The sequence below is a fragment of the Hyaena hyaena genome, unplaced genomic scaffold (assembly GCF_003009895.1).
Source record: "Hyaena hyaena isolate Hyena2069 unplaced genomic scaffold, ASM300989v1 scaffold_89, whole genome shotgun sequence".
Taxonomy (NCBI): Eukaryota; Metazoa; Chordata; class Mammalia; order Carnivora; family Hyaenidae; genus Hyaena; species Hyaena hyaena.
Genome location: NW_024080719.1, coordinates 3,583,036 through 3,595,604, shown reverse-complemented (window position 1 = coordinate 3,595,604; position 12,569 = coordinate 3,583,036). Strand labels below are relative to the sequence as shown.

Genomic DNA, 12,569 nt, shown 5'->3' with positions numbered 1-12,569 from the left:
TAAAAAAAAAAAAAAAAAAAAAAAAGAATGTTATCTTCCTCTTTAAAACCCGTAACCTCAGTGTAATCAAGAGAAAAATGTCAGCTAAATTCCTATTGAGGTATATTTCACAAAATACTCCCCCAAACCATCAAAGTCATAGAAAAAAAGTGAAGTCTGAGAAACCACCATAGCCAACAGGAGCCTAAGGAAACATAACAACTAGGTGGTATTCCGAATGGGATTCTGGAACAGAATAAGGACATTCATTTTTTAAACTCTAACCTGAATAGGGGCACCTGGGTGGCTCAGTCGGTTAAGCGGTTAAGCGTCTGACTTTGGCTCAGGTCATAATCTCACTGCTCATGAGTTCGAGCCCTGCATGGGGCTCTGTGCTGACAGCAAAGAGCCTGGAGCCTGCTTCCGATTCTGGGTCTCCCTCTCTCTCTCTCTGCCCCTCCCCCACCCACACTCTGTCGTTCTCTCTCTCTCAAATATAAAATAAAACATAAAATTTTTAAAAATCTAATTTGAATAAAGTATGTATTTTATTTCATAATAAGTGTCAATATTGGTTCATTGATCGTGACAAAGACACCATACTAATGTAAGATGGTAATAATAGGGGCAATGGGGCATAAGGAATATAGGGACTTGTACTATCTTCATATCTTTCCTTTACATATAAAACAATAATTAAATATTTGTTTTTTAAAAAACAGCTTCTTAGGAATTCTAACGTGCTGCCAATATTGGAATCACTCTTCATCCGCAGCACTGGAAAGACGCAGGTATCCCAGGTTAGAATTCTGAAAGCGTTGCTTTCCAATGGGATTAGTCTATAAGCTCCCTCCCATCACATGGGAAGTAAACAGTATAGAGATGTGCTAGCTTACTCCAGATCTGTGAATCAGAGTCTCCAGAAAAAGAGAAAGGGTCGGGCTATGGGTAAGCTTAAAAAGCTTCCTGGGTGACTCTGAACTACAGCCCTGGATAAAAACCTTTCCTCTTGAAGGATTCCTCAGTGGGGAGGTTAAGTTAGAGGTTATAATTAGCAATGTGCTCTGGGTCTATTTGGAGTTCAGTGGGGTTTTGCCTGAAGACCCTAACCACACTGAAGCGTTCCTATGGGGAAAAGTGTTTCAAGTTCTAAACCAATGAAGAGGCAGAGAAGACTTTATGTCCCAGAGTCTGGAAATGGTGTTCCTGTGTTCAGAGAATGAATGGTATGTGCTCTCCTTTCTAACAGAGCTCTGTGCATTTCCCCCAACAGTTCTACAGCGTCAGTGGGATGCCCACAAGGAGCTTGTCAGACAATGTCTGTGCCGTCTGTGGGCAGAAGATCATTGTGGAGCTCAATGAAGAAGGGCTCATTGAAAACACCTACCAGCTCTCATGCAATCATGTGTATCCTTTTCACAGGAAACCATATGAGCTTCATCAAGCCAATGATGGGAGGAAATTTTCAAATAATCTTTGTTGGTCATGACAAGTCACGGAGCACTGTCTCATACCTTCCTCCCCTCCTCCTGGCCCCATCTCCTCTGCCTTGCTTAGCTCCCATCCCTTAACCCTAGGTCTTTATCCTCCACCATCTCTCTTACTGAGACTTTCTAATAATCTTTGCTAACTAATGAACTACTTTTGAGGTGAACCTCTTCTGCCAATGACTTCCTTTGTAAAAATGAATCTTCATGCCACAGGACAGAAAGGCAGTAGCATCTACATAAGACACTGGCTGGGAAAGTTGGCAAAGCCGTAAGTGATCTTAGGGCTGGGAGAGGAGCCATAGGACCTGGGAGAGAAAGATGTGGGCATGAGACAAAGTAGAGTTTCAGGTTCAGGGAAGAACTCAGGACTATCCAGGTGGAGCCTCTGTCTGAATCTTGCAGGACTCAAAACAACAAAGTATGCTTTGCCTGGAAATAATCCTAGGAACTTACTTGTGTCAACAGTGATAGTGGGGTCAGCCAGGTACAGCTCTGGTCTTGGAAAGAAGATAATGCCACAAGCAGCAAGACAACTCAGGTTACAAAAGGAGGGACCAAAACTTGAGCACCTAGTTCTTGAACCCTTTGGCTCTTCTGTCTGTGAGTTCTGCCCCAAATGGCTGGTGGATGTTTAGGTGTTAAGATCCAGACAAGCCTGGGCCTGGAAACCAGCATTCTCTGAGAATTCCAATAACTGTTGAAGAAGACCTCAACATATGGAAAGATCTAGGATCAAGTGTCCTGAATAGGTAACTCTGGATACCAAAGTTGTGTTTGGGTTGGCCAACAATCAGTATTTTAATTCTCTCCTAAAACTAGGGGTAAAGAAGGTATCATTTGTCTTTATTTTATAGTATAATATCAATTTTATAATATTGCTTTACACTCAGGTCAAGCCTCTGGCATTATGAGATAGTTAAACCATCTGTCTTTTGCCTCTGAAGCCCACCTAACTCAGTAATACTCTAGATGTGCAGTGCCTATGATTCAGTTCTATTTAATCTGGATAGATTCCATTTATTCAATCCTGAGAGTTAAAAAATGGAGTCAATGCATCTTAAATTTAATAGGAAACCTTACTCCTGACATTTAAGCCTTACCATTTTAAGGTAAGAAACAAAAAAGTATCCCATATGCAGTTCTATGGTGGTTTTCCAGTGTGATACCTTTCCCAAAAAAGTATCCTTCTTTGGTAGAAATTTTCCAAATCTTGCCTTAGTTTTAAATATGATTTACTTTTCAAATGTTGGATCAGAGCCCCTTCTGCCATTTGCAAGGAGAAATACTTTCTCTCTCCACCTTTAAAAGCCCTTAGGGATTGTTGTATATGTGTGCATATGTAATCTAAAATGTAGTCACTTTTAAATTTGCTTTGCAGGTAGTATTGTTAATGGCCCATTTTAGCATGAGTCATATTAGCAAGGAGTAGGCAAATGTGAGTCATATTAACAAGGTGGGGCAGGGGAAGGAATCTGAGTATTGCTCTGCAGCAACTCTGCCAGCTTGGAGACTTTTTAGCATTGAGATTCTGAAGATGAGACAGAATATTGAAGAGGATGTGGACATTTCAATGCTGGCTCTATGACTCCTCAACTCTATACCTATCTGGAAGTTGAGGCCATACTCCAGCCCTTTTGAATAAAAGGTTACAAGGGTTTTGGTTTAAAATCTTTGTTATAATGTGGTGCTGGGTGACTGAGTCGGTTAAGCGTCTGACTTCGGCTCAGGTCATGATCTCACAGTTCAGAAGTTCGAGCCCTACATCGGGCTCTGTGCTGACAGCTCAGAGCCTGGATCCTGCTTCAGATTCTGTGTCTCCCTCTCTCTCTGCCCCTCCCCCATTCATGCTCTCTGTCATGCTGTCTCTCTCTCTCTCAAAAATAAACATTTAAAATTTTTTTTAAAATAAAATCTTTGTTATAATACACCACTTTATGCTAATCCAAGCCTATTGCAAAAGTGACCCAATTCCAAAAATTTTAAATACTGGAAACTCTTAGTTACATACAGATCTAATATTGAGGAATTATATACATGGCCTTGACTGCTCTACACTCCCATTTATTAGGGTGGAGACTTCTACATCATTACTGTTCACACGGACATGTAGCAAGCTAGTCAGAAAAGTCGTGTGACCTTGATTCAAAAAGCCACATTGGGATCAATAAACAACTGTAGAAATAAACAAATCAATAGGATGGATCTCATTTTGCCCAAATCTACAATGTTGTGAAACCTGAGAAAATATATTTGCAAAAGTAGTTGGTTTTGCATGACTCATTCAGATAATTTATTTAATAAATAGGCACATAGGCACTGCTTAAGGTGCTAAGGACAGGAAGAATGAGACCTGGGCCCATAGGTGCCATGTGGTCTGGGAGAGACATGGATGTACACAGAATGTCATGATACAGTGTGATATGAGCTCTAATAGGAACAATTCCTTGGTGCTATGGGAAAACACGCGGTTTGTTCTCAACTTTGGGGGCAAAGGGCCAAGCTCTCTAGACAGGGAAATATATAAAATGAATTTGTAAATGCCTAGTGTTTCAGAATTTTATTAGGTTTATATTCTATTAGAAATAAATGGCTCATTATCAGTAATAAAATAATGAAATAACACTTATGAAGCTAATAGGAATCACCATAAGCATACGGTTTATGACTACAAGTAACTTAAGCTTGTCTAGGTGCCTAAGACAAGTGTGATTACATAGTAGGTAACGAGTAATGCACAAGAAGTAGAATAGGGAAATGCTATGGTAAATGCATGAGAAATGCACCATCAGTGAGGCAAGGAGATGCATTAATACAGTGTGATGTTTACATAAAATATTACGGTAAAAAAGCACCTTTGTATTCTTTTTTTTAATCTTTATTTTTGAGAGAGAGAGACAGAGACAGAATGTGAGCAGAGGAGGAACAGAGAGAGGGAGATACAGAATCCAAAGCAGGTTCCAGGCTCCAAGCTGTCACCACAGAGCCCAACGTGGGGCTTTAAACCACAAGACCATGACCTGAGACTAAATAAGATGCTTAACTGACTAAGCCACCCAGGCATACCATCACTTTCATATTCTTTATCTAATTTAATTCTTGGGAGAATCAAGTGCAGAAGAAGAACAAGTAAGGCCAAGAAGCTATGTAAACCCTTCAGGTTCCTAAAGCTATTACAGCTCTAACTGCAAGTTCACAGTCCTAGGGTTCCATTGTCCTACAGAATCTTCCTGGAAGAATGATGTTCACAGTTAAGTCATGACCGCCATTCTCACCCTCTACTTCATCCTGCAGATGGGATCATTTCCATTATGCCATCATGAAGCAGACCTTGCCTCTTAATATTTAGAAACTTCCCTAACAAGATGCCTAAGCTTTCACGAATTCTGCATCCGAGGTTGGTGTATAGTTGGTAAAAAACAGACTTGCCCTTACTGCAAAGAGAAGGTTGATTTGAAGAGGATGATCAGTAACCCGTATCCTTTAAAAAAAAAAAAAAGTTGTGAAATATTAAGTGTTTCTGGTAATGCATTCTTTAATCTAAATATTCATTATCTTCATTACAGTGTTAGCTGAAAGCTTCATTTTCCCATATCTATTTCAAAATGACTTCCTGGTCTCTTTTCTCCCCTGTGCCTATGTTACTTCTCTGGCTAGGAATTTAAATGCCAAAAAAGATACATTATACTCTTTATAGTCCATATATTATACTGTAAGGAAATGCGATGGGATATTGCAAGAGACAGGTAGATATATGGAAGGATTAGACAGATAGATGATATATAAATAGATGATGGATGGATGGATGGATGGATGGATGGATGGATGGATGGATAGGTAGCCAGATACATGGATAACAGGTAATGGGTGGATGGGATGAATAGGTGGGTAGATCAATATATAGGCCGGAAATGAAATTTTAAAAGCCCCAAATGTGAACTAATTTATAGAAAAGTATTTTTAAGGTATACCAAATTTTATTATTTCTGGAATGATTAAAGTTATATTCTCCCTAGATTTGGTCTTATAAATTCCTTGCCATGCCTCATCTTGTCTTAGGCTAAACCCTAGTGATAATGACATTGAAAGAAAATAAGGAACTACAGACAGCTTATGGCAGCAGCGAGGATTTTTATAGACACCAGGGTTTTCCAACTGAGGCCACAGGAAGCCTCAATGGCCCCATCCAGAATTGACTACAAAGACTTAGTCCTCAACTCCACCAGCTCAAGACTATAATACAGTAAAAACCTTAATTTATGAGCATAATTCATTTGGAAACATGCTTGTAATCCAAACCATTTGTATACCAAAGCAAATTTCAAGAACCATTGGCTCAGTTGTGATCATGTGACATTCGGCATCACATACTACTTGTATTGCAAGACAATGTTCATTTATCAAGTTAAAATTTATTAGAAATGTTCGCTCATCTTGCAGAACACTCACAGAACAAGTTGCTCGCAGTCCAAGGTCTTACTGTATATCTCTTCCAGGGGGGTAAATGGGATTGAAACATAGCCCCACCTAAAGCAGCAAACGTTGAGAGGTTGGCGTCAACCTGCTAAGTACTGTCTCTTCTTATAAGAGACAGCCTTTCTATACTTTCTGTGTACCACACAGATTTTACAGTGCTGAAGGAGACGCTTTCCTGTCCCCTCTCTCCCTACTCTTCACCAACCCTGAATATATAGTTTTAACAATGGCTGCTGGCAGCAATGCCCACACCTCTCTAAGGACTGCAAATCAAGGAAAGATTTGCAACTAGAGCAGCAGAGGAGGGGGCACCATGGGTCTTTGTGTCTTAGGGCCATGCCACAGCAACAGAGAGCACCTCTGCAACCACCAGCTCCATCTGGTGTGTGATACTCCCCCCTCTTTCCCATGCATCCACTCTCCCTGAAGCTCCCTTCTGATATGAGGAGACCAAGTCCCGAACTGCTTTTGGTAATAACTTCTAAAACTAAGTATATACATCTTTGTTATAACATTGGTGATAATATGATCATAAATGTCACCTTAAATGCTCATTTAAATAACAAAGGACGGGGCGCCTAGGTGGCTCAGTAGGTTGAGCATCCAACTTCTGCTCAGGTCATGACCTCGAGGTTTGTGAATTCAAGTCCCTGTGTTAACAGCTCAGAGCCTGGAGATCCTTTAGATTTTGTGTCTCCCCCTCTCTCTGCCCCTCCCATGCTCATGCTCTGTCTTTCTCTGTCTCTCAATAATAAATAAAAACATTTAAAAATTTTTAATAACAAAGGACAATTGGTTACTCCATATAGTCTTGAGAGAACAAGCTTTTGATTATTACATGTTCCCCTTTTATTGAGACTCAATAAAAAGAAAAGCTTCCTGGGGAATATTTATTTGTCTTTATGTGTGTAACGCTGCTATCATAGATATTATGTATTAATTATATCCCCTTAGCACAATTTATCAAAGAAACCAGGAAAAAGTATATCTTATCTGTGATGGTTTTCTTTTCAATACACAATGAGCGCCCAAAGCTCACTTACAGAAGCTTCCGTGATCCTTGGTTTTCCAGTATCATCATCTTCCTCTTCCTTTCTCTTTTAGTCTGTGACCCTTGCCTTTTATTCTTGTTTAATAATTTGAGATTTTATTGTAAACTGTTTCGGTTTATTGTTGGAAATTTGGTATAATGTTAATAACAATGATAACCAAATGCTATAAAAATCACATAAGGGGCTTTTACACTTGATCTTAGCCAAAAGGCCGAGAAGCGATCTTAAGGGGCTTTTAGGTGAGCACAAAGAATTAACAAGAAAGGAAATACTCATTGCATTAGTATATTTGTAAATGATATTCATGAATATTTGTGCTATTTGGCTGTATATAGAGCAACCTCCTTAACTGAGATTTAGCTGGGAGCGCACACACTTTTTATATGGACAAATCCTGGACTGGCTTCGTTATTTGGTGGCTTGGCAGCCTATGGTGATTGGAATAGTTCAAGGCATTAATTATTCACTAGGGCTGGAATAGCACAGCAGAGTTACTCGAGAAGCAGTGTGTTGCATGTTGAAATATTTTTAAATCCTCCATCCTACATTTAATATCAATATTCTTGTTTTTAATTTCAGAGATGATCCCAAGAGTTTAGAGAACTGAGCCTTCCATAAGGCAGTCTGTCTATGTGGAAAGAATTTAGAGAGAAGTTGAATAGGAAAAGTTCAGAAAAAAACAGAAGTAAAACTGATAAATCAGTGAAGTACCAGTTGGTAAAAATTTATTATGCACACATCAAAGAAGATCGTTTGCAAACCGGGAGCACCCAGACCAAAACATAGGATGAGGCTCAGAGCTGTATGTTATAAAGCGGCCTATGTAGTGTGGAAGCAGTGACTGCTTATTCTTCATGGTGATTGGTTATGATATAGAAATTTTCTTAAATGAAAGGGAATTGGTTAGTGATCACCCCTTTCACTTTTGGGAGAATAATTTCAATGTTGCTTATGGAGATAAGTCAGGCAGAGAAGGACAAATACATGTTTGCACGTATAGGAGGACTAGGAGGAACTTAACTGAGGAACAAGGGGGAGAAGAAGGGGGGAAATGGTGGGGGAAAGGGAGAGAGGCAAACCATGAGAGACTCTTGAATGCTGACAAAAACTGAGGACTGATGGATGTGGGGGGGAGGGGGGATGGGCATGGAGGAGGGCACTTGTGGGGATGAGCACTGGGTGTTATGTGGAAACTAATTTGACAATAAACTATTTGTTAAAAAAAATAATAATAAAAATAAATAAATGTTGCTTATGATTTTCAGAGATGGAAGCAAGAAGTGACCCTGGTCAAGCTAGCCTTGTTTGTCTTCAAAATAAGCTAAATTAAGCTTTGCTCATATGACTAACCTGGTTTTGTCAACTGAGGGAGTTTTCAAGTCTGTTCTCTGTTTATGTTTGGTTTTAATATGAACAGAATAAACAAATAGAGCACGCTTTGCATCTTTCCCTTTGTGATCATTTTCTCATTGATGCAGGCAACATATTTGTTACAACCCACCATCCATATCCTACCTCTGATTTGGCTGATAATGTACTTCTTACATACAACATTTAGTTACAACGAGTATCTTCTGACCAGTTCAACATCTTCAAGGAAGTAGGCAGAGTTGGTAAGTAATCTGCAGTTCAGGAAGATAGTAGCCACCTGGCATCTTTGGAACCATAAAGCCCTTCTGCATAGAGGGTGTTATTCCCAAAACCTCTAGCGCTAGGTGCCACGGCCCATTCAAATGCACTTGACCCATCCAAAGGCTACACTTAAGAGGAGGAAAACCACTCTCTTCTTTTGTGCCACTCTTCACATGCACGCATGCGCACACACACAAACACTGTTGCTATACTCTGCTTTTATTTTCTTCACAGCATTTATCAACACCTGAAACCATACCATACATTTGTTTGTTATTATTTGTCTTACCATGAAGGTGGAGAATTTTATCTATTTAGTTCCCTATTGGATCCCCAGCACTTGGAGTACACTGCCTCAATATAATAGGCACTCCATAATTATTTGTTGAAAGAATGAATTAATCCAGCAGGAGAGTAATAAAACTCATGGACTAAGAAAGAACAATCCAAAGGAAGTAACTCAAGAACAATACACTGATCTCTCCAAATTAATTTGTTTAAATTGCTGGTGAGTTGTTGAACAGCGACCACCACATACATATTATCAGACATCTACTCTGCACACTTTAAGACATTACATGTGTATGAAGAAGAAAGGAAACACACCTATTGTCAAAAACATAGGCAATGTTCTTAATGCTATTCAAAGTTTTATCACAGCTGTAATGAAAAAACTCATACTCAGATTGTTTTTACCTGTTGGTAATTTTCCTTCTTGAAACTTCCCAATGCTCCAGTATTATGATTGGCTCACCGTCCAGATTATGAAATTGAACTCTGGTTTATTTCTCTACTCATCAAATATTTCTATAATCCAATACTTATTACATTCCAGGCATGTGCAATGATTAAGGAGAGAAAACAAGATTCCTGAGCTTATAGTCTATTGACAAATAAAGCATGTCACTGTTGGATAAAGCACTACCTAACAGTGTTTTCTTCTATAAAAGGAGCCCTTAAATTGACCTCTGATGCATTTCCCATTTATGTTTCATGGACGGCTGCAGGAGGGTAGCCTTTAGAACCCTTTGGAACTCGGGGAGAGTAAACCAGTGTGTGTCTGCTTGGAGTTCTAAATGACCGTCAGAATTCAGAAATCTTGGAGAATCACTAAACAATCTCACACAAAACAATAAAGATGCCATCTCCTTCATAGTTTAGGCATTTAAAACCGAATCCCAATTTTGTGAATACATATATATGTTGAAAAAAATTATGGAGAGCTATACACTACACAGTTACCAGCGGTCATCCCAAGGTGAAGGGGGTAAGAGTGGATTCTTTCTTTCTATGTTCTTATCTTGTTTCCAAAATTTCTACAGTGAACATGTTTAACATTTGCAGTGAGAAAAATAAAAATTACTCTTATAATATTACTTTAAATCTATCAATCAACTATGGAGCTATTTAAATTATTGAAATTCAGTCTACAGACCAAGTCCATTTTAAATTTATCTGGCTCTCATGATAATTAAGATTGTACTTAATGGAGGACATGGAGAAATAAAGCAAATAGTCCATAATTACCTTTAGTTTCTGGAGCATCTCAAGTTTCCTTCTCCTGAACATGGCCATTTTTTTTCTTAGACTGGCTACTGTTTCCTCCTTTACACCTCCCAGGGGTTGGTAAGAGAGAGAAGAAACACCGTGAGTTTCCCCAGTACTAAAACCTGCTATGCACTGAATGAATTTATTTCTCTGGGAAATTTTTCTACAAAAAAAAAAAACAAAAAACAAAAAAATAGGGTCCCTTGTATCACTGCTAGTACCCATAAGAGAAAAATATACCTTTATAATCTATAAGATGAATCACTTCTTGGAAAAAAATTATAGCTAATATCTACCAACATCCCTGTCACCCCACTCAAGCACCCATGGTTCCCGTTCTCAGAGGCTTGATCCTCACGCCCCTCTCACTCCTCCAGAGGGAGTGGGAATCACGGCATGCACTCAGTGGTTTACTTACACTACTGTACATTCAGACCTCCATCATACCCTATGGTGTAGATATGACTGTTCTTATTCTAAGGGCAGGAAAATATTTAGGGTCAGGTTAAGTGACTTGCCCAAAGATACACATCTACTGACCCAGATTTTTCTTACTCCAGAGCTCAGTTAAGCATACAAACCCAGTTCTGGCTAAGAACTAAGCAGGTCAGGGGCACCTGGGTGGCTCAGTCAGCTAAGCGTCTGACTCTTGATTTCTACTCAGGTCATGAGCTTGCAGTTCATGAGTCAGAGCCTCACATGGAGCTCTGCGCAGACAGTGCGGAGGCTGCTTGGGATTCTTTCTCTCCCTCTCTCTGCCCGTCTCCCACTCACCCTCTCTCTCTCAAAATAAATAAACATTTAAAAAAAAGAAGTGAGCAGGTCAAAGGAGGTTTGCTTCCTTTCATATGTGATTCCGAGCTTAAAAAAAAAAAAATTGTTTTGGGGCATCTGAGTGGCTTAGTCTGTTAAGTGTCCGACTTTCGCTTAGGTCATGATCTCGCGGTTCGTGGGTTCGAGCCCCGTGTCGGGCTCTGTGCTGACTGCCAGCTCAGAGCCTGGAGCCTGTTTCGGTCTGCGACTCCCTGTCTCTCTGACCCTCCCCTGCTCATGCTGTCTCTCTCTCTCTCTCCTAGAAAAAAAAAAAAATGTTGAGTCAGTAAATAGTTCTTAGCTTAATTCATTTAATTGCATTAAATGCAATGTAGTATTAACTCTAGATTATAAAAATTAACATGGAAGTAGTATCTATCTTTTAAATTATTGTATATCAAATATTTTTTGAGTCATGTTAAGGAGTCACTAGGTATATACTTGTTTAAAGATCTGTTTACTTCACATGTGCTTTACTTCACATGTGCAGAGGAAAAGAGAGCCTTTTTTAGAATCAGAAACAAGACTTTTTCAGAAGAAAAAAGCAAGATGCTGCAGGGGAAATGGATGAGAAGACATTTAGTGTCTAGTTACTCTGGCTCTCAGAGGTAAAGGCTGAAGGAAGATCAGAGTCAGGGATGTGGGAGGCTTCTTTCATGGTCTTCTAAACTAGGTATTTTATTTACATTTGACCCTTGAACAGCACAGGTTAGAACCGTGTGGGTCCACATATGCACAGATGTATGGTTTTCTTAATAACATTTTCTTTTCTCTAGCTGACTTTATTGGAAGAATACCACACATACATATAACATACAACATGCGTATTAATCGGCTGCTTATGTTATCAGTAAGGCTTCCAGTCAACAGTAGACTACTAGTAGGTAAGGTTTGGGAAGTCAAAAGTTATATACACAGATGTTGAGTGCACAGGTGGAGGGACTACATCACTGCCCCTAACCCCTGCCTTCCTGCCTTGTTCAAGGTCAACTGTACTTCATTACTTTCATTTTCATGGAAAGCTATAAGTTACTGTATATTGTTATATATCCTTTCTCAAGTAACTCTGACTGGGGAAACCTATCAAACATCCAGAAAGACAGACCCAGTTCATGGGAAAATACACTATCTAGGTACTTTGCATACTGTAAAGTTTCATGGGGACTCAAGGCACTCCTTTCTAGGAACTAGCAACAAGTTTGGCTGAGTGCCCCAACCTTTTGTCTTCTTGTTTTTGAGAGCAGTCACACAGGAAGGAGACAGCTTGGGGGGTAGAGAATGCTATCTGCCAACATGGATGAGTATCCTTGCAGAAAACTGACCAACACATTCATGGGAAATGTGTTCCTTCCTGCTATTTCCTAATGAACTAAGACTAATTGCTACAGATAATTCAGATGTCAAAATGGACTTAAATCATGATGATCTCATAGGATTAAAAAAAAACAACAAGAACATTTAATTTTCAGTCTGGTAGTTTTTATAAAACAGCACTCGAGGGGCAACTGGATGGCTCAGTAGGTTAAGCATCTTGAGTTCAGCTCAGGTCATGATCTCACAGTTCATGAGTTTGAGCCCCACA

At 39.4% G+C, this 12,569-nt stretch overlaps 1 protein-coding gene across 2 annotated transcripts in view; it reads left to right on the top strand.

The window, feature by feature from the left end:
- Positions 1–7,981, top strand: part of RNF175 (ring finger protein 175) — a 43,114-nt gene extending 35,133 nt beyond the window's left edge. For both annotated transcript variants that reach the window (XM_039234349.1, XM_039234350.1), the window contains exons 7-9: positions 1,253–1,386; positions 4,841–4,942; positions 7,355–7,981. In XM_039234349.1, coding sequence (XP_039090280.1) covers positions 1,253–1,386; positions 4,841–4,942; positions 7,355–7,475 — 357 coding nt within the window. In that variant the 3' untranslated portion in view covers positions 7,476–7,981. The remainder of the gene's footprint in view (positions 1–1,252; positions 1,387–4,840; positions 4,943–7,354) is intronic.
- The last annotated feature ends 4,588 nt before the right edge of the window (positions 7,982–12,569 follow it).